Raw genomic sequence first — 22,819 nt, 5'->3', positions numbered from 1 at the left:
CTGGCGCGCGCCCCCGGGCGGCCGCGTGAGCCGCGGCCCCGCCCTTCCCCGCCTTCCCGCCCTGCGCGCGCGCACCGTGTGTCGTCACGCGCGTGCGACGGGGGGGCGGGGAGAATGTGAGGGTCGGGTCACGTGGACGAAGGCGGCTGCGGGAGCACCGTGCCGAGGGCGGGGGGGGCGGTGGCCGCTGTCCGTCTGCCCGCCCGCCCGCCCGCCCGCCCGCCGCAATGCAGAACGTCATCAACACGGTGAAGGGGAAGGCCCTGGAGGTGGCCGAGTACCTCACGCCTGTGCTCAAGGTGCGCGGGAGCCGGGATGGGGAGGAGGGACACTCATGGCCGTCCCCGCCTGCGGGCGCCCTTCCCTGCATGAGCCCCGGGAGCCGGCTGTCGGTGCCCTTGTCGGCCGGGCCCGAGGAGCTGCGTGGCTGCGGGTCTGGAAGGGCGCGGTGCTGGGTGTGCGGACACTGCCATCGGCCCTCATCCCGCACCGGGCCGGAGGGGATGGGGGGAACCCCGGCTGGCGCTCACATCCCGCAGAGAGAGGAGCATCCAGCTGGGAGGGGCAGGCCTCTCGAAGAACAGGTGTTGCTGCTCCTGCTTCTGCAGGAATGACTTAAACGTGTTGCCGTTTTCTGTTAAAGTCAGGAAAGTTTTACGTGGTTGTGTGTCCAGGAATTGAAATCCGAACGTACAGACAGGCTTGAGCCTCGTTTCAGAAATTGCGTTGCAATGGTTATTTTGGGTAAAGGGCAAGTTTTCCAGCTGACATTAAAAAACGCAAACCAAAACAACAAAATTAGCCACGCCTTCGTTGTGTGTGCCGGCTTTACATAGCGCAGCTTATTCCTGTGTCTGAATTACAGTATTAATACAAGTCTGTGCACCAGAGTAGCTGAGAATAGCAGAAGTGAGCCATTGGGTCATTATAAAAGTAGACAGCACATCTGTTATAGTTCCTGTTACTGCATATATAGGTAGAAACAAATTATGGCTTTCTGCAGTTGTTAGACTACATCCCATTCTCTGACTCTTATTTGCAAACAATTTTTTATATAACCCCCTACTCCGTATACAAGTGCTTAACTTGGCAGCAGTTTTTTTCACTAGTGATTTTGATACTTCTGCATGCTTTTGAAAAAAACACTTGTTTATGACAACAGTCTCTCTGCATGTGGCTTTGTGGTTTGCCCTTTTATATGCTTTTCATCCTGCAGCTTACATCTCTGGGCAGATAGCAGGGACAGTCAATTATTAATAGAACTTGTCTCTCTGGGATTGTGGGATGCTCTTGTCTGGATAGTGTACCTTCCTAGAGTTGCCCACCAATGTGAAGTGTATGGGTTGCAGTGAAGTTGCGCCATGGGAAGGTGAAGTGAGTTGTTCAGTAGTATAGATGTTGTTGCACAGCTGGTGTAATAGTGGACAAATCCATGTGTCCAGATGGATTATTGGGAGGGGGCAGGAGTAGAACCTTCCAGAAATGGAAGATGTTGATATTATGTGTATATGTTCCCTTTACAAGGGGGAATTAAATACTCCAACTTGGTAACTCCTGAAAGAAACTAGACCTGTGTCTCTCACAATTGGAGAATTTACTTAGATGGGAAAATGAACTATTTACCCTCAGGGAACAGAGGATGGATATTTTACATGTTTTCTTTCTGTAATTCCAGAGACACACATTTGTGCATGTTCCCTACTGCTTATGGTCATTTTGAGGGGAACCAGTAAGTTGTTTCCACTGTGATGTTGCACAATGTGTTATTGAGGATTCTGAGTTTTATAGCAATTGAAATTTGATTTCAGTCACCTAGCATATAATGATGTTACAATGTTTGTACAGCTGCTGTTTTCCTTATCTTTATCTTGTTCTCAACTGTATCTTCCTTAGAACTGAGGCAGAAAGGCTGTAATCAGTACATATGAAACAGGTGCGCTCCTTTCATTTTCTGTAGCACAGGTGATAGCACACACTCGGGGAAGGAATGCAAATAACCAAGTTTAGCTGGGGCTGCTTTTGTTCAGTGTTTTCTGGCTGGTTGAATATGGTGAAGTTGTGGCTGGAAGTAAGACATGCTCAGTTGATGCTTTTAGTCTTGACAGGAGAAAAAAAAAATAGGTTCCTTAGGGCAAGAAGTCACCTATGCCATGGTTGAAATTGTATTCTCTTTCAAAAGCTGGTTTTGAATAGCTCTAATGCTGGGGAACAGTAGGATACCTTGGTACTTGAGGCTTTCCTGAAGAAACAAACAACCAGAAGTCAAAACATAATACACTTAGTCTAGATTTGAATATGATACAAGACATGTTATCCTTAAGCTTCATAAATGTTGTCTTTAATGCCAAAGTACTTAATTTCTCCATGCAGAATAAGTCTGGTGTCTGCTTGCCATCTATTCTTTCATCCACAGAGCTCCCCATGACAACATGAAAAAACTGAAGCCGTTTCCCTGGGGTGCATGATGAAGGCACAGAAATGGGCATTAAAAGAGAGTTTATTAATAAGTCTTTGTATTTAACTTTTTCTACCCCAGAGAAGAGTTGGTTTGGTCTTTCATTCATGACTTTTCTTAACTGCAAAACCTCATATTGATGTACTGCAGTGCTATTCAATGCCTAGAAGCCTGGGGTCTTTGACAGTTAGAATCACTGATTCCGACTGATTTTCTGTTTCTTACTGGCAAAAGTAATACTGAGTGGCAGTCATCTTTTCTTCGTTATTGCTATAATTGGCAGTAGCAAAACCAAAATATTTTGTATAGGTCATCATTTTTCATAATACCTCATATTTTGCAACAAGTAATTCTGGGGAGCCTTACTTCCTTATTTTCTAATGTAAGTTGCCTGCCAGTTGTGGCAGAGGTTGCCTCCAGGCTGATTCTTGGATCTCTGAACAGAATTAATTTCAGAATGAAAGTAGAGAAGATGTATGTCTTTCCAGTAAAGTGGAGTGTGTTGATTTGTCAGCAGTTCTCAACATTTCTAAACTTTTCTCTTGCAGGAGTCCAAGTTTAAAGAAACTGGAGTAATTACACCTGAAGAAGTAAGTATTTAGAAACTTAAATTATTTTGAAAGTAATGATGCATTTTTTAATGCAAAACAACCATGTTAAACAGATCATGTTTTTCCCAATTACTGCTTCTTGAAACAACTTCCACAAAGTGAAATTTCTAAGTGACCTTTTTTACTCTACAGATTGAAGTAGATCAACATAATTTTTCCTGAGATGGCATTAGGCATCTGAATGTGGGATTCTTCTTTCCTCTATTATGCTGTGAAAAGATTGTAAAGAAGCTGGGTCAACAGCTCCATTTGTCATTGGAGTTCAGGACTGAAGCAGGAATGTATTGGTTTTTTAAATCTTTCCTCTAAGGAGCTTGAAGGGGAGCTTTTATCTTTGGAACATTCTTTGCTTACCTCTGTTTCGGTTCCTTCCAAGGCTCTTTGAAGATCATTACGTATATTTGTCCACACTGTATAGCCAATGATTATTATTTTTCCCTATTCTTCTCTATAGGCTGCTTTAGGCTGGTTGTATTTTGGATTGCTGCCAAGCAGTTGTATTTTTTTAAGAACTCTGGTGCAAAGAGCAACAGGATTTTTTCCCTGGAACAGTAAGATCACTGATTGTGTTGAGCTATTTTAATTTCCCCATTACACTTTTTCTCATATTGAAGTGCTACTGAGCTGCAAATACTTTGTCTTTACAGAGTTCTAATAAAACAGTGTCAAGACTGTTAGGTAGAATGAAAGAAAAATGAAACAATAAAAAATTATAAAGATGAGATGGAAAAAAATGAAACAAATAATGGCTGATGCAGGTAGATAATGTGGACAGAAGTATTTTTCCTAGTATTGCTGCCTGTATTTTTCTGCTGTGTTGCAGTGGTAAGCAAGCATTCATTCTCTCCCTCTGACACACAAGTACCACACAGAAAAACAGGCTTAGCAACATGATGTTCTGTTCTGATAACCGTATGTATGTGTGTGTATAAATATTCATATATGCTAAACAATAATACATGATCTTTATTGTATATAAACTAGAATAACAGAGAAGGTCTAGACAAATGTTCTACCAATACTTCATCCCTTTGTGATTTATGGGAAAAGAATTTGCAGTAGTATTGTAAGAAAAGGCACCTTCTATAGAGCATAGCAAGAACCACGCTGTATTGGTTAAACAATAAACAGTTTGCAGCCTTTAAACACCACTGGGAATGTGAATAGTCTGTGTTCTATGTGTCAGGTTAGATGCTGCCGGGATGAATAAATTGGATCCTTCAAAACAGTAGTCAAGGGAACCAATTATAAAGCAAGATTAAATTTTTGGTAAATTTAGATGAAGCTGGAGCATGGACATGTTGATTGTTCATTTGACAGTCTTTATCTAAGAATGGTTGCTAAAGGAGAATAATGACACTAGGATGTTGCTTTTGAATGAGTTTGGATTTCTTGGGTACTTTAAGCTGTATTTTTTAGTCTGAGAAACTAACTGGTGTATAGATTTTTGTGGGGTTCCTGTGGCTTGCCTCTAAGGATGAATAAATTAAGACTAAAGATGACTCATTAATCAAACTCAACACCTATGCCCTTTTTTCACTTATCTGTGTACTTGATTTATTTTCAAAAAATTCTTGACTGTCATGAGTTCTTACTAGTTAATACCTCCAAAAGATGACACCTGTTTTAATTATGTGTGTAAATACAGGGAAATTGTTAAAATAACTTTCTTCAGGACTAGAAATAATATGTCCTAAAATTGATCTCCTTCCACTTTCCAGTACTGATTCAGATATGAGGTAGCATCAGTGCTTGAGAAATAGAAAGTGAAACCAGCAAGATAATTTTGCTGCCTAAGGTGAAAAAATGTAGATGAAATTTCAAATGCTGCTTTATGGCTATGTATCTGTTAGTCCCACAAACTACACTGGTTTTTCATTTTTGGTAATATATTTCAACATTGCTGTCACAAACAGAGTTCAAATTCCTTAAACAGAGAATTTTAAATAATTCTGGAGTTTTATTTATGTTTACTATGTAAGAGATAATGAGTTTTAAAATTTCCCTGTGTATTGGAAGAATTTTCTGGGGTTTTTTTAAAGGATTCAGTTCTGCTAGAGGTTTCTGTTGAAAATAGGTGAAAGGGAAGCACTTTAGCAGAGATTAAGCCTGTTAATCCGTGTGCAGTGTGCACTGTGGTATTTTCTGCTGCGCTGATCCGCCTCCTTTTGGAGGACGTGGTGAGGAAATGGCTGTGACCTGCTGCAAGCCTGTTATGTCACACTGCAGCAGCTCCTGGACAGATGGGGAGGGTGCTGCTATAAACTGCACTTCAAGACAAGAGAGCACCTGTAGCAATAGCTGTGCACCTCATATTCCAAAGGGACTGCTGCAAAGCCCACAAAAATCACTTGAGTGCTGGCTTGCCTTCCTCAATTTACGTGTACAAAGACAAGCCCAGAGGGTTAGATTTTGCTGTGTGAATTTTAAGTTTGTACACAAGTCTAGCGTGACATTGCTGGCAAGTTTAACATGACAGTATCCTTTTGAAATAATAATGCAATTTTATTAAAGGCTTAATCTTTGATACTAAGAACAAGAGGGAATATTTTTTAAAACTATTTATTCAGAACAAAGTTACCTATGAGACCTTTAGTGTACTAAGTAATTGGTAATCCATTTTTAGTTTACATCTGTGATCAGCTATTATAGTGATGGTCACTATATAAAATCTATAAATTATTTCTTTGTTGCAGTTCTCTTACTGATTCAGTAGATTGATGGTCTCGCTTTTCTTACCATTTTCTTACCAAAATTGTTTTGAACAAGGAAAGATTTTTTTTACATTAAGCTCTTTGTTATCTTTGTAAAAGTTTGAATAGTGTCAAATAAAAATAATTTCTTTATTATAAAGTAAACAATCTTACTAGATCCAGATACTATTTTAGTTCTTACTAGACTGGCAGGTAGTATCACACCTTTTGAAACACTGAATTTGCTATAGTGCTTAGTAAACATTTTGGGTGAAGTTGATTTAATCTTTGCATTTTCATGGTTAGTTGAGATATGGGGTTAAAATAAAGCATCAAGCTGATTGAACCATTTGTTAATTACACGGTTAATTGATCAAAGGAATGTGGAACTGAAATACTAATGCTGAGAAAATTTGGAAATTGTTTCCTTCAGCCATATTTAACATATTTAATTTTTTTTTCCTGTCTTAACAGTTTGTTGCAGCTGGAGATCACTTAGTTCACCACTGTCCTACTTGGCAATGGTAAGTAAAATTGAAAGAATTGTAGAAAGCTAGCATTTCTGCCTGTGCTTTGGTGTGTTTCCACTGGATTTAGCCATACAGTTGTCAGAGCAGTAAGTGTACTTTTCCAGTAAAACTATGATGGCTCTATATTTAACTCAGGCAGAGTTTTTTTATACTAATTTCTGTATAGCAGTAGTTGAGATGAGGATTTGCTTGGGGATTTTTTGTTTTTCTAAGGTTTTAGGGGAAATAATGTGTTATATACTGTGAATGCTTTTAGAGCTTAGCTGCAGTAGCAGCATGTCTCCCTGGGTTTGTCTTGGTGATTGAAAAACCAGAGGCCATGTGCAGCTGGAATTGCTAGGCAGTAGTTGTAAATGGTGTATTTTGACAAGCATTTGTTAATAAATGTATTCAAGTTAGCCCACAGCAGTTCACTTTGTGCAGTGATTACCCTTCTGTTTTGTGTACAGTAAGGGTGAAAATAATGTGCTGCCTTATTTTTTTACAGGTGTCTTCTTTATGAAACTAGTCTGCTCCTAAATGAGCATTGTCTGTGCACTTGGTATCATCAGGTCTTGGCTCTGTACTAAGCCTCGAATTGCTGGAAAAATTACTGTGTTTGAATCATTGTTTCCCTGCCCCTTTGCCACCTCCTTCAGAGAAAACATGATGTTGAGTCTGGCAGCAGTTTGGAATGGGCTATTTAGAATGTTGCTCTTATTTCAAACCAAAAGCCACTAAATGTAAAGGCAAATGCTTGAGTAATGTGAAATTAAGAGTACTTAAACACTAGTGACTATGGACAGATTTTTTATTTATAGAGGTCTATTTCTTGCTTTTCTGAAGCTGCCTTCTTCAGTCATTTGCTACTTTGTTGTTGCTGATCCTAGAAAATTTTATATACAATAGATTATTCTGTCAACCCATCTTTGCTTGGCCATTTCAAAGGCGATAGTTTTGGAGGCATAAAATGGTTTTGATCTCAGAACAGTTAGGGATGGCCAAGCTTTCTAACACCATACCAAATGTATGTAGGGAAGAGTAAGTGATAAGCAAACCAATTCTCAGAATAGATCAAGAGGATTGTATAAAAAGTTCCTGACACGATGTGAAAATAGAAAGGTTCTTTTGTTTGCAGGTCATCAAATTCTCAAATGGTGCACTTCATTTTACAGGGCTTCAGGAGAAGAGCTAAAAGTCAAAGCTTATCTGCCAACAGACAAACAGTTTCTGGTAACTAAAAACGGTAAGCCTGAAATTTAAATGTAAGTGTTCTTAGAATTGACAGTATGGTTGACTGTGCTGTCAGCTCTACTGATTGTCTGTATTAATAGGGGAAACAAATACCTCACACTTTGGATGCTCTGGCTTTGCAATATTAAAGAAGTTCGTCCTACACTCCTGAATTCTTAGACCAATTTATAGTAAAGCTTTATATGAGACATAAAGCTTTTATGTCTCATAAATTCTTTTTCTTAGACCACTTTATAGTAGAGCTTTATATGAGATATAAAGCTTGCCTTGATGAAGTATAAATGAACTTTAAACATTATTAACCTTTTTGTCTGTCTTTGCTTCAACTCATGTTCAGTGTCTAACATGAAGATATGTTTATTTTCCTCATTCCTTTGGAAACTCAGGCTATTAAAGAGTTCTCAAAATGTTTTTCATAGTGACACTGATACTTCTAATTCAAGTATGTAGTTAATGTCAATGCCCTTGTCAACTAGAATCATATAAATACATATAATTAATTTATTTCAGCTTCACAATTGTGTTTATATAATACATGTGGTGACTACCTTTTTAATGGATAAGAAGGATAACATTTTGCCACAACTATGGGGAAATGCAAAAGATCTTGTATCAAAATGTGTCAAAACTATTAGATGAAGCATTAGCACTAAGAAAGCCTGAGGAGATTTTTGCCTGCAGAGGGTTGTATTATGTGCTTGGATTTTCCTCTCTGGCTTTTGGAGTCTTGCAGTGCACTGTCATGTGAAAATTACTACAGTAGCATTGGACATTTTCCTGACATGGGCCTAGTGGTTTGATAGGCAGCTGATCTGCTTTGTTTCTTTTCCTGCCTCTACTGAGGTTCCTCATTGCTCTGATCCTCTTGATCACATTCCAAAATAATGTGTTTCCTGCTGCTGGTGTCACATTGGCCTCCCACCTGAGTAAAAGTTGTGGGCTGTAGTTGAGGCTGGGAGCCATCCTACAGACCTTGTTTTAGAAGTCTTTGGATGTCTTCACTTTGACTTTCACACCCCTTTAATCCCTTTTTGAAAGGTTAAAGAGCAGTTTTCAAATGCTGAACTTCATGCAGCAGATTTGTTTTTCTCTACATTAATAGACAAGGAAGGAGTATTTTCTACATAGTGCTTGTTTATTCTATTGGAAAATGCCTGCTTTGCCTTAATCAGATATTCAGTCTTTCTTTGACTATTTTCTGAAAGCATTATCTAAATCTCTATTTGAATGGCTCTGTAATGCATATGACAGAAGTTGTTCTTAATATTACATGAATTCTGACCTTCTAAACATCTAGATGTTAAATTATGATTAAACATACCTAACATATTGCATGAATAGCTGATGCAAACTTTTAGTAGAAGGCCTAAATGAGTTTGGAAAACTGATGAAAATTCAGGAAAAGTTGTCCTTAGTTGTTTACCAGTGTGAAGAAAACTTACAGGTTGTCTCCAGTTGTTAGCAAATGAGAAATTAATTCTTTTCTAATCCTTAAGAGATTGGATGAAACTGCTCTAATACTTAACAGAAAGATGAACTTCTAAGGCTACAACAGTCGTTGTATTTTATGTGAAGTAAAATATCTGGTACAGCATAACAAAATATTTTTGGAAGTTCATACTTTTGCATTTGTAATACAGCCTTAGAATTCCTTAAATATGGGGTATATGAAAGATTGACACATTTTAGAAGGCCTTGTAGGACAGTATCATGGTCCAGTCTGGTTTTGTGTAAGAATGACTGACTGCATTCTTTTTGTTTTGTCATTTTTTGTAGTGCCGTGCTATAAAAGGTGTAAGCAGATGGAGTACTCAGATGAGCAGGAGGCAATTATAGAAGAAGATGATGGTGATGGGGGATGGGTAGACACTTTTCACAATGCAGGTATTCAAGATCTTGCTGCAGGCTTTGCATTTGGCAATCTGATTTTCATTTTCCACTCTTAGAAAGTAAAATCTTCCTTAAATACACATCTGTGTACCAATATGTCGTCTGGAGGAAATAAGTTACATTGTCAGCTACCCACCTGATCGGTACATGATGTTTAACTGTGTGGCTGTATATGCTTGAAACAGGCTCCTTTTCAGAGATGATGGCAATTATTTCAGTATTCTCTTACTAAAGTTCTAGGAAGTTATTTTAAAATATGAGCTGTGTAGTGAGTCATTCCTTAGTAATGAAATCCTGTGAAGATGATGTTAGTTTAAATTGTGGATGCTGTACTCAAAAGAAGGATGTTAAGTACAGAGATAAGAGTGAGAGATGATCCTATTTTACAATTAGTCCTTAAATGAGCTTGTGTTTATAATGAAGTCTAAAGAGTACTGCTTATATGAATCTAACTGACTGGCTTTTGTAGCACAGTGTCTTATAAACACTTCTGTTTTTTTTCTAAATGGCAATAATATTAGTCTGTTTCACGATGTTCTATCATGTGTTAATACAATTCTGTCCTTCAGTGATGTTTTCTCCACCATTTCCAAAAGTACTCCTCTATAAGTTTTTCCTTTCTTTGGTGTAAATTTTTTTGCTGTAATGTGGAGAAAGTTCTCTAAACAGTTTGCCAGAAGGGGAGAAAAAGTGTTGGCGATTATGCCTTTTTTTTCTGTAGATATGCATTTTTTATCATTGGCAATTCTTAAAGGCATCATAGTTCATAATTGAATGCCTCCCCACCAAAGAAATAATAGTTTTGTCATGTCCTTGATTTGAGTGTGCAGTATCCATCCCTGCTGTGAATACACTCCTCTGCCAGGTTTTTCCTTTTAGAGTTGACTGGTTTGGGCACCATACAGTACAGCAGTAACACCCTGGCTAAACCTTGCCAGGTTTCTAAATGCTGTCAAATGAGATAAAATCTGTTTCCATAGCTGAATAGTTTAATCAGATAAATGTACTCTGTCAAAGCAGAATCTTGGCACGTATCTGCAGTAAGACTAGAAGGCTAATGGGGAGGATGTCAAGATTGGACACTTCTATGATTTGGGGTGGTTTTATACCCCCACTTCCCCTCAGCTAAAAGCATTGAGTGCTCTGGTACATTTTGCTTTGTCATTGCTTTCAGGAAGCTCAGAAATACTCATAAATGCCTGCCTTTTTCATTAAAATGCGTTTCATTGTTGTGATGTGAGTGCCTGTCCTGAGCTCACTTTCATGCAAAAATACCTTAAAATAGAACTCCAAATTCTCAGAGTTCCATCACGGACTTTTTAAGATATGGCACATCTGTGCTGTGCTGCTCTGTGTTACTGGTATGGTTTGCTTAGGGATGTCCAGAAGTAAGCATGTTACCAATACCAAATGAACAGCCTCTCACATATCAAGGTTGTTGAGATGTGACTTTGAAAGATGAGACACTGCTTTTGAAATCCTTGCAAACTCTTTCTATACTATTCTCTAACCAAGAGAACCAAGCTTTTTTAACACAAACTTCTTGTTCAATTTACAGGTATAGTGGGCGCAACAGAAGCAGTTAAGGAGATCACACTAGACAGTAAGGTACTTGTTTCTAAATTTTTCTGTTGCTTTATTACAGACCTGAAGATAATGGTAGTTCTACCACTGGCAATCTAGTACTCCCTGTGAAAGATTAAATTATACTTCATCACTAATTGTACTCTGATGTACATTGACCCTCAGAGCCTGTAATATTAGTCTAAGTATGTGCATCTCTTTATTGCTGTGTTTACTGAGGCATTTGTCTTTTTGAAATGTCTTTAGCCAGTGTGCTCCTCTACCAGGATTCTATAAAGTGAAAATGAAATTCTGTTTACACTGATGCCACACATTTGTGTTCCAAGACATTAGTGTTTGGAAATCCAATGTAAAGAAATTTTTATGTGGAAATGTAAAGTATTTCTTTGTGATCTTCAACTACAGCAAGCAGATTTCAGCACATTAGTTCAGTTTGACATGTTTGTGCCCTTCAGTTTAGAAGAACTTTACCTCTTTAAATGTATATATGTTATGAAGTCCTCATTTCTGCATGTTTCCAAAAATGTCACTTCAGCAGGAAACAAACCTGAAACTTAAAAGTCCTCAGGAAGTACTTGAAATGCAAATGTATTGGCTTACATGTTTAAGAAACACGAAGAAAGTCAGAGACACAAAATGCTTTTAAAGATGAGTTTGTATGGGGAGTTCTGTCTGTGGGCATCCAAGAAGCCTTGGATTCTAAAAATTAGGAGGGAAAAAATGGGCTGCCCCATGCTACTGCATAATTATAAACAGCTCAAAATGCTATCGATTTGATGAACTGTGAAGTGCAGGTATTCCAAATGACTTTGCTGAATATAGTAAAAAGGCTGCTTTTTTACAAGTCAGTAACGCGAGGGTGGAAGAAATACTCAAGGAGTAACTAAAACTGATCACTTTTTCTGCAAAACGCAATGCTTGCAGAATGTTACTGTGGTTCATAACTGCTGTTGTATGTTTTGCATTGGATTTTATTTCTATTGTACGTAGAAAAACTTGCTTGCTTGCAGGTCCAGTCCAGGAAGACAACTCTTTCCTGCTGATGTTCTGTTTGACAATGCACTTTGTAACTTAGTTTCTTATTGGTTTTGGTGATTTCGGTTTTTTAAATGAAAAATTAGCCACCTGATGCTCAGAATTAGAAGAGCTTCTAACTGTAGTAGTTATTTGGAGTATTCTCCTAAAATCTTTATGAAATCTCTGTAAACTGAGATCTTTACTTTTTGAATTTCATTGGAGTTGTCCATTGGATTCTATGCTATGCAAGGCCCAAAAGTTGCCTGTGGGCTTGTGCTGTATTTGTTTCTGTTGGACTATAATTCTTGCATTGCAGAATTATATCAAAATGTGATACCTTTTGTGACTCTCTTGTGTTTTAAAAACACAAGAGAACTGGACAGGGTTCATAGTCTGTGAAACTGGGTGACGCTTTCAGTCTTAGGATAGAGTTTTATGTAGTCTCACAAAGAGGATGGAGTTGGACTCTATCATCATTATGCATCCCTTCCTTGAGATATTTTATGATAACTGCTGCACAGTTGTCTGTGGGTTAGAACTTAAAAAAATCTTAACATACATGTTTAGTCTTAGCTGTTTAGTCACTGCCTTTCATTTGAGATAGGTGGATTGTTTAACACCATGGATGTTTTTCTTTGTTTAGGAATTAAATCATTCCAGAATGCAAAGTCAAAGGAAAACATTTTAAATGGATTTTTAATGTCAAACTAGGACATTGAAACAAGGATGAGTTATTAAGCAAATATTTGAGTTCAGTGTAGTCCTTCTTAATATTTCAGAAATCATTTTTCTGGCTCACTGAATATGTTGACTGAACTTAACACCTTCAGTTTTTTAGCTGTTAGGCTACGTAGATGCAACAGTCATTAAAGCAGTATTTTCAATTTGACTTCTAAAGGATAATATAAAAATACCAGAGTGTTCAGCATCATGTGAAGATGATGATGAGGAAGATGAAGGAGAAGCTGCAGACATGGAAGGTATTTCCTTAAATTGGGTGGGACATATTTTGTTTTAGGTCTTTAACTAAAGCAGTACACTCTAAAACACCACTCATTCTTTGCAAGGAATTCATGCTGAAACATTTCAGCAGGCCTGTGCTCTTTAGCATCTTTTGTATGTTTTTACTGATGCATGTTTACTCTAACTTGTGTGCCAAAAACCTGACTGAATGTTAGTGATTGGAAAATTGTGTAGCAGAACAGATCAAAGAAAATGTAAATTAGGGATTTAGCATAACTTCCTTCCAGCTTTGTACCTACACTTAATCTGCCTATATAAAATCACTGAAGTATAGCTCCTCACCTACTTACTGTAGTCTTGGTCAAATTTGTTGTTTAAAAGGGATAGTCTGGTTTGGGGATTGGGCAGACTACCTGAATAAAACTTCTTTAGATACATGTAGATTTTTTTTTAAGTAGTTGTTTATGAATGACAAATATAATGACTCACTACAAGCTGAACACAGAATTTTATGGGTCTTCTTTTCAGAGTATGAAGAAAGTGGGCTATTGGAGACAGATGATGTGAGTGAACAGTTCTCTATCTTGCCTATTACAATATAACCACAAGCAAAATAAAAATAATGATAAGTGGCTGAAATAACAAACTTATGAGTAGTAGAGTTACTGAGCTTGGATTCCTAGGGATTTGTCTCCTGCCAGTCTACTGCACTGACTTGAACCCTTGGGTCCTCAAAGATTTTCCCACAGAAATTTTCCTTGGTTTTGCTAATCCTTTTTGCTCTGCTTGTACACACAGCACTGTATTCACGAGAAGTTAAAAAATGCAGTGGTGGTTCTTGGGCTTACACAGGTAGGATGAGTGGCCTGTAGGTTCATCAGACTTTTATGAGGGAAAACAGAAGGCCTCATTGTGATACTATGCCAAGGTCTTAATGAGCCTGGACAAACTGAGGCCTTTGCCTTCTGAATTTCATTGGAATTATCTGTTTTTTGTGAAAGAAGGTAAGGGATGTAACAAGCTGCCTACGTCTTTAAGAAATCAGACCTTTTTTGAAAAGTAAAAAAAAAAAATCACCAAAAATAAAACCAAAAACTACTTGTTGGGGGAGAAACTGATACTCCTAAATTTAGAAATAAAAACAAACCATAAGTTGGTTTTTCTTGTGCCCACTTAAGAACATTATTAAAAGTTTTACGTGACGCGTAGGATGAGAAAGGAGAGAACCCAAGCAAGATTATTCTAATCTTGTTATTTTTACCTTGAACCAGGCAACGCTTGACACACGACAGATTGTAGAAGCTAACAAAACTAAAGTTGATGTTGGAGGGGAAGATGCTATTCTACAGACTAGAACCTATGACCTCTACATCACTTACGACAAATACTACCAAACTCCAAGGCTCTGGTTATTTGGATACGATGAGGTATATCTATGTTGGGTTTTTTTCCTACTTCTGTGAAATTAGACTCACTGTATCAAATAGGCTATTTTGTTGCTTATTCACAATCGAAATTTAAAGGAAAAAATTGTGAGAAAACCTTTAAGTGATATAGGCTTGTAGGCAGGACTTTTATTGTACTTGCAGCAAGTTGGAACAGTATCACTGAAAACTGCACATGATAACTGAGCACGTTTTGAAGGAAGCCACTGGCGTTTTTGTAAGCACTGTAGAACTGGTAATTACTCCAGTAAACTCAGTCAACTAAGCAGGTATGTGTTTCCATGTCCTTCAGAAGGAAAGGAATATATAAATAGTTTTTCCTTTTAATCACTAGGTTTCTTGAGTTAAAATTGGGTAGGGCCCACTGCTCAAATACCGAGGTGGGAACCTAGCTGATTGTCAAATACTATGATTTCACCACTCAAAGGAAAATCTGTGCAGTACTATTTTTATACCATATGGATTTTAACACACTCAGTTCTTTCATTGTGCCTTCAGAACCTTTATATTTTAGATGCCTGTAATTTTTGGGTCATCATCAATTACTGATGTTAGAAAGGAGCAAGATTCTTTGTTAGTAACACTTCTGTTCTCATGTTCCTTGTTCCTCTGTAGCAGCGGCAGCCTTTAACAGTAGAGCACATGTATGAAGATATTAGTCAAGATCATGTCAAGAAAACAGTGACCATTGAAAACCATCCTCATCTTCCTCCACCTCCCATGTGTTCAGTTCATCCATGCAGGTAAGTCTGTTTCTGGTCTGATACAGCCTGCAGATACAAGGCACTTCACTGTTCTTGTTAAGGATTTTTTTTCAGGTTTTCTGGACATATTTGGCTGTTTCTGAGGCAGTATGAAAGGAAGGGATCAGCAATTCTCTGAGTTCATTCCAGTGCTCACTGCAGCAAGTGTGTTCTGCAGTTAGTGCTGTCTTCTCTGATCAGCCTGCTTTTTTAACTCATCTTCCCTATGTACTCCAGGAGGTGGCAGACTACAAGAATTCCATGAAATAAAGTTGTATCCTTTTGTCAGAAGTACAGTATATACTTTTGGCAGCAGAAAAAGCTATTTGAACATTACATAGCAATTTCTTATTTTATGTTAACTGCCTCCTGCTCCCCTTTAAATTTTGCACTGATAAATACAGATCCTGTGATTGTCACACCAAAATATTTGTTGAACACAACTGCAAAACACAGTTGATTTTTTTGGGTATTTAATGTTCCATTTTCCATGTTTCTCACCCAAGATGCAGGGAGCCTGTAGTTGACTTGCTGCACAGATATTTTTTCTAGGTCTTTGAAAGTTCCATCTTTGTCTTAGATGTAGGCCCTAACATCCTTTTAGGTGTCTTAGTGATACAGAGCCAGTATCTAAAACAGTGTAATTCCTCTTGACAGTGTGAAGTTCCTGGAGGTACAAGTTTGGGCTTTTACCTTTTAAGAAAAGATACTCTTTGTATGATTGCATATGTCTAAAAGAAAAAATTTAGAGTTCAGATTACCAGTTTAAGTTTCATTTCCTTTGATTTAAACACTATGGATATCCATGTCACTAGCTGAGTGTTAAATAATCAACTTCTTGTTGACAAGCTTGTGGTCATTTTCACAGACTCAGAGCATTCTTGCTTCTGGTTTAGCATTTATTTATGCGTCAGCCTTTGGAGAAGAGAGCAAGGGAACTTTGCAACAAGTATTTTATGGCTAATTTTGGTCTTAAGAGCATATATATTCATGTGCTTTATAAATCTGTATATCATGTTTCTTGCAGTTCACAGTTCATTAGCCATTGCTTTTCAAAAGTGTATGCTTTTGCCAAGCAGTCAGACTTACATATGGACAGTATTGAGCAGAGAAGCCATTGTATTGGGATGTAACTTTTCCCATCTAGTGGTCTAATAGAAAATTTTGGAGTTGTAAAGTTTATTCTTGGTCTTTAAGTCACCAGGTTTAAGTCTGCACTAACATGAAAATGTCAGTCTGGGTGCTCGAGTAATACGAGAAGCAGAACTGGAAGAACTGCAAAGCAAATAATAAAGAATAGAACATAAAGCAGCATAAGGCCTCTGTTAATCTGTGGGACCACCACATGTTGAATACTGGAGTACAGCTCTGGTCATCTGTTCTGTAGTCTGTGAGGTGAAAGAAGACTAAAACTGGAAAAGATGGAGATTTGTGTGGGATAACTAAAGTTATAAAGCTCTTTCCCATATGAAATGATTGAATAATCTGTGTCCCTTAATATTTAAAAATAGCTGAGCAGGGAATTGTGATATCTGTGACTTTCACTATGAATGACACAGGAGGTGAAGCAACAGGATTTAAGTTTTCTTCCAATAGTGAAACTGGTGTCATTGAATGCTACTATGCTGGCATGTTCAAAGCCAGAAAGGATTAATTTCTGCACACACCACCTAACTAAATGAAGTACTAATTTAAGCAATAGAATGTTAATGAAATAAAAATGTGTCAATGTTATTAAAAGTGTAGTTACTAGAAGGGTTCAGAATAAGAAAGCCCCTGGGTAATTTCCAGCATGCTGCTGGAAATTAGTAGTGTTTTGGACAGAGCATTTATGAGGTGTTTGTTCCAGCCCCTTTATTGAGCATGCACTATAAAATAGGAAGCAGAACCAGGTAGATCTTTGGTTTGATCCAGTAAGATGTTCTTGTGCCTTGTATGAACATACCAGTCTTAATCTCTACCCTTTAGTTACTTTGACTGTCTTACTGTTTGCTCTCCGCAGGATTTTGGATAAAAAACAGGTGCGGCCTTTTTGTGCAGCTAGTAAACACTAGTTTTTTTGAAGGAGTGTCAAGTGGGAGGAATGAAGGAGTTCTTAACAGACTGACTGGGAAGATGATTAACAGGAGAAAGGGAGGACAAAAATCCTAAAGCCAAAATTTAATTTACTTTGTGTTTGCTGGAAGCCTTGCTAGTAAATTGTTTGGGAAGAAGCTCCTGTTGATGTGTATTTGGAGGGCACTCTTAGAACAAACAAAGATGCAGAGATACTGCAGCATGACAGCCCTCACTGACTCAATAGAGCTGTGGGGTTTATACTGGGCTGTGGCTGCAATTTTATCTGCTTAATTTTAGTTATTACTCTGCAGAGGTGTTAGCAGTGCACTGCTAATTTGTATATTTGGGTTGAGTCTCTTCACAGGTGAGAGCCCTGTGGTCATGTTCTCACTTCTTCTGAAGCCAGTGAAGTGCCAGTTCCTTTGTTATGTAATCTGCACTTTCGCTTGAAGGGATGGTTTACATCATGAGGCTTGTTTCAGCTTTAAGCATGAAAGAGATGATTGATAGTGAAGTGAAATAGGTCTGTTGCTAGTCTTAAAAATGCAGGAAACTGTAGCCCTTCTCAAAAAGTGATGTCATAGATCTGCAGCTGCTTAACACTGGAAAGAGTTTAAAAGGTAGCGTTGAGGCTGTGAAGAAAGAGGCTAACAGCATATCTAAAATGGAGGTTTTAAGAATGTTTTCTTACTTTCTAAGTAAGCTATTCTGTTTTTTCAAATTGGTAAGGCTAACAGCTAAGAAGGTCTGGGCTTCTGGATAAAAACCAATAGCCAAACTGTTGCTTTGTTTTTAATTCAGCTAGGAACTATGAGTGTGTAGTTATATCTGCTGCTGTTGCTTCCCATCATGTTACAGGAATTGTGTAACGTAAGATATTTGTATGATTCCAAACATTTTTATTGCAACGTGAGTATCCTTGTGTCAGGCATCAGAGAAAGGAAAGAAATGGCATCGGATGCTGCTGTCAGCTGCTTGAGATGGCTTCTATTTTGAGTAGTTAGTGAAAATTGTTCATCTTACAGCTCTTTTGTAAGTTGTAGTTCTTGTCAGCATTTTTATGGTACTGGGAGGAACACAGTCAACTTCCTCATTAATTGCTATAAACGGTTTTAGTCACGATTCTCAGCTTTTTCTGTGCATGCTATGAAGTGACTATCAAACATATTAACTACTAAACACATTTACAGTTAAATCGTAATTACTTGCACTGATTCCAGTGACTTTTTTTTCTCCATTTCAGAATAGTGATAGGCTTCTGAACTCTTTTTGCTTCTAATGTACCTTAAATATCTGCAAGGAAAAATTTCTAGATAGTAAGATATTGTAGCTTAGATTTCTTCAAATTTATTTCGTACCTTTGTAGTGTATTTATATATTTTATGTTCATTCCTCCAAGTTTTCTTACAGAAGGAGGCTGAAAACAGGAAACAAACTTTACAAAGTTTATAAACGGCAAAGCTTTTAATGAGTAACTGTATGACAGTGAGAATGACCATTACTCTGGCCATTATAGAATTTGAGGTACCTGAGTAGTTCTTAGAAAACAGAAAAGAGCAAATGTCATTAAGATGTATGAAGTTGAGCCAGTATGCTGTTAAAGACTTCTAATGGCTGCATGGTGACCTGTATTCTGTGCCAGTAAAAAAAATAGTCCACAGTTATGCATAAGGTCAAAACTTAAGTTTTGGCAGTGGCCATCTTCCTACCGAGAAGCAGCTGGCCTTGGCACCTGAAATGGCATGTATTCTGCAGGGCATCGTGGGGATCCAGAATTGGAATCAGTTCTGAGGGTTAGTTGACTTGCAAAGACCCACAGTAAATGACAAATGCTGACCTTTAATATTTCCCCAGACTTGCATGTTCCTGTTTACAGTGTGTCTTGGTATCTTTGCAACAGCTTCCTTCCTAGTTTGCAGCCACTGGCAGCATGATTAACTTTGGAGGTAATTACTAAATGCCAGTTACTGGTCAGCTATTTAGATTGACGTATTGGTATCAAGACATGGTCAAAGTTATGCAAACTCTGCTTCCCACTCATCCTTCTTCTCAGTTGGCACTTTAGATGTTTTAGGATGGATATTTTAAACTACTGCTGCTTACTAACCTGCAGTGCTGTGTTGATGGTTGCCTATAGCCCTGTATTATGTCACTGGTGAAGATTACCTGCAGAATCTTCTATTTAAAACAAGGTTGAAGTATAGATAAAAGTAAGAATAATTATACAACCTGGGAGTTTGTGTTAAAGGTACATAAATAAAATATAATTTAACATACAGTAGTTCTCCCCTCTGCTTTGATATGTTCTTCATCCCTTAGTTTATGGGATAGAACTGCCCTGAACACAAGAACATTACTTCCAAATTGTAACTGGCGATTAAAAGATTTGAAGTCTTTATCATTAAGGATATTCCAATCTATAGCAGACAAGTTATTGCACTCAAGACTGAGTGATCTGTTCCTTGCTCATTGAGCAAGGAGGGTTTTAGACTAGATGATGACCAATCTCTTCCAGCCCTGGCTATTTTGTAATTTTGTGTTGCATTCCCAGGACCAGCTTGTGCACAAATACTGTGTGATTCATAGTAGGTCTGGGATGTCACTGATGAGAATGTAAAAACTCAGTGAGCTGAGAAGTGTTTATCCTTTCCTGTGGTGCTTTACAATAACAGAGTTACAAGAAAGAAGAAACTAGCTTAGAAACTGTTGATTTGCTATAGAACCCAAGTTACCACCAGAGAAAGTTTCCATACCCTAAACCAGTCCTAGAGCAATAGTTCTGAATTTATGCAGGGTTGATTTAATCTGCCTTTCATAGGAAACTATTAATTGTTTTAGTGTTTTAAACCTCTTCAAGCTTTACAAGTTTGAGTTCAGCAGAGGCAGCTAAAAATGATACAGCAGTTTCTAGACATCATCTTCAGGAGGCATCTGGGAACTTCTGGTGGCTGGCTGCCGGTCAGTATTACCTTCTAGGGACTTTCCTGGGGGCTTTATTGGCATTTAGCAATTAAAATTATACTGGTGTCAAGCAGTATGCATTCACTGTCATGGCACTCTACATTGAGCATACAACATTTGACATATGACATTGAGTCTATGTTGTAGCATACAACATTTTTTGCTTTCTATGGGAATGTAAGGAGCTGTTAAATAATGTTACATTCATCACTTAGTGTTAATTTTCAGTTACTGTTGCTATTTTACTTTCTCGGTAAGCTCAAAATTTCATCTTGCTGCTTCTGAACCTAGTGGTCCAAAATTATTTAATTTGCACAAAACCTATTTGTCCTGATGAAGAGGGAGTTGCCTCTTCCTTAAAATGTTTTGTTTCTGATCTGTTTTTCTGATCTGTTTTTCAGGCATGCAGAAGTCATGAAGAAAATAATTGAGACTGTTGCAGAAGGTGGGGGAGAACTTGGAGTTCACATGTATCCTTTTTCATTATTGCACAGATTCTTGGACGCTTCTTGCAGTGTAAGGTCTGTTACCACAAGATTCATAAGCTGAAACACAATTGTGTGTGAAAGCAGTGAATAGCTGCTTGGGTACAACTAGCTGGAGTTCCAGGATGAGCTCCTTTGTGCAAACAGACTCCATTAAGTTTTTGGGGGAACATGAGGTGGTGTATGGCAGGAGCAATGGGGAAGGCAGGTAGGTTTGAAGGGAAAAGATTGAGCCCTTGTTTGTAAGGGTGTGAAGGAGGTAGCTGTGAGCATGAAATAGAGATGCCAGTGTAGCAAGGGTGAGACTGGAGGTTCACAGATTCCATCCAAAGTGTAATCACTACTTAGCAGAGCAGCTTTTGTATTAGATTTTAATCTGAAATTAATTTCTGAAAGATGTAGAGGTCCTGCTATTCTCTATTCTGCATATGAGCAATATCTTAGGAAAACAACATTGCTGACAATGAAAATCACTTAAACCACTCTGGACATCTATATCAAATGCCTCAAAATTAAAATTTTCTTTCAGGAAGCTGAGTGATATTAGTTAAGCTTTGTAGTAATCAATAGTATGCTTTCTGACTGGAGCAACCTCTGTGATAAAAGCAATTGTGTCCTTTCAAAATAGTGCTCTTTGCTGCTGCAGGGGAAATAAGCAGGAATTACTGAGCAGCTAAAGGTCTTGAATCAATAAAATTCTCATTTACTGTGTGAGTTGAGACTTGCTCAATTTGTGCAACAAGCAGCTGGAACTGAACTGGAAAATAACTTGTCTGTCATGGTTGTTCAAGTCTCTTAGTCCTCAATAGTTGCAAGTAGCTTTTTTTTGTTTATTTGTTTTTCTTTTTTTTCTAAATCACTTAACAAATTGGGGCATTTTTAATATTTCTTTACTCATTTTCATGTATCTTCTGTTTATAAAGAAATGGTCTGTGAGACTGTTATGTCAAAACGATTGGGTTTACTTACATCCAGTACCAATGTAACCTAATTGTCATTGAAAGTAGTGATTTCTCTTAAATTTTCAGTTCCCTGTCTGCCTCTTTCCCACGTGCACAGATACTTCAGATGGTAATTATTCAATATACTCCAGACTGCAAATTCAGGCCCAGCATGCATTTGAAAGGGATACATACAAGGGAATTCTTCTCTGCAAAGGCAGACTGTTCAGTTTGGTTAAGCTAATCTCTGTATTTTGCCTTGTGAACAGGCAGGAGCTCTTTCAAAGGATGGCTCAGAATAGGAGCTGATTTCTTTTTCTGAGCCCCTGAAACACTGAGGAGAGGAACCTGCTTTCCCTGCAACTACAGGAAGGGATTAGCTTTGCTGGGTACAATTCACCTTTGTTAACAACAAGTTAACAACAAGTATTAAGAATGTAAATGGAGTTGGTAATGTTTCTGTGGTATCTGCAAGACACATTGAAAATAACTTGGTTCCCTGCATTTATTTAAACCAGGAAGGCCTATTTTTGGTCAAGCATTGGATGTCATTACCAGAATTCTGCAATATTAATCTCCCAGTCTTAACTGGGAGTAGTTCTTAACTCTAAAGTAGCTAGGTGATATTTTCCTATTAGCAAGAAATACTGCTGAGCAGACCATTGAATGTAACTTCTGCTTTGTTTTGCTGGATTTCTAGCTATTGTACATTTTCCTTAATAAGACACTCAGGTACCTTCTTATTTTCTTGAAATTTGTACAGGCGGTCATTCCAACGATAGAATACGACTACACGAGGCACTTTACGATGTAACTAAAATAAGAGATGTGTTCTTCTAATTATCAAATCTTTTTTTAAATAACCCATCCATGTGACTTACACAACATTATATGCAATTTCTGTAACTAATCTTTTATCAGCTTGATGCATTAAAATAAAATGTTCCATTACCAGCCTTTTTAATAAATATCTCTGTGTGTAATATAAATAAATCACTTTCATTCCAGAACAGATACTGCATTAAGAGGTGGGATTTTTTTTCTCCATAATTCCTTAATTTCCTTCCATGAGATTATTTTCTTGTATGTTAGAAACTGAAGTCTACTTTTGTAGTAGAAACCTAATAGTTTTGGCTTTGCTGCTGATTTCTAACAGTGTGCATTTTTTTCCCCCTCCTATTTAAATTCACTTGAGAGCTTTGTGGAGGGT

General features: G+C 37.8%; 1 protein-coding gene across 2 annotated transcripts; it reads left to right on the top strand.

Annotated features, from left to right (window-relative positions):
- Positions 1-29: 29 nt before the first annotated feature.
- On the top strand, positions 30-22,623 carry ATG3 (autophagy related 3). 2 transcript variants are annotated; one of them, XM_054001656.1, is made up of 12 exons: positions 34-299; positions 3,004-3,045; positions 6,234-6,283; positions 7,444-7,514; positions 9,299-9,406; positions 10,971-11,020; positions 12,912-12,993; positions 13,505-13,539; positions 14,248-14,403; positions 15,037-15,164; positions 20,585-20,653; positions 22,342-22,623. In XM_054001656.1, exons 1-12 carry the CDS (start codon positions 228-230, stop codon positions 22,421-22,423), a joined length of 945 nt encoding a protein of 314 aa, XP_053857631.1. In that variant the 5' UTR covers positions 34-227; the 3' UTR covers positions 22,424-22,623. The 2 variants fall into 2 exon arrangements, with proteins under 2 accessions (XP_053857639.1, XP_053857631.1); XM_054001664.1 differs by lacking the exon at positions 9,299-9,406 and having other exon boundaries at positions 30-299.
- The last annotated feature ends 196 nt before the right edge of the window (positions 22,624-22,819 follow it).

This window comes from Vidua macroura, chromosome 2 (assembly GCF_024509145.1).
Source record: "Vidua macroura isolate BioBank_ID:100142 chromosome 2, ASM2450914v1, whole genome shotgun sequence".
NCBI classification, from domain to species: domain Eukaryota; kingdom Metazoa; phylum Chordata; class Aves; order Passeriformes; family Viduidae; genus Vidua; species Vidua macroura.
Note: the sequence above shows the minus strand (reverse complement) of the source record. Positions and strands in the feature narration are given on the sequence as shown.

What these genes read in the sequence shown, in the direction of transcription:
- ATG3 (XM_054001656.1), top strand. Translation starts at nt 228, where the DNA reads ATGCAGAACGTCATCAACACGGTGAAGGGGAAGGCCCTGGAGGTGGCC. An exon ending in AGACACTTTTCACAATGCAG is followed by an intron (nt 9,407 to 10,970) that starts GTATTCAAGATC and finishes TTCAATTTACAG; the next exon opens with GTATAGTGGGCGCAACAGAA. An exon ending in GGTTATTTGGATACGATGAG is followed by an intron (nt 14,404 to 15,036) that starts GTATATCTATGT and finishes GTTCCTCTGTAG; the next exon opens with CAGCGGCAGCCTTTAACAGT.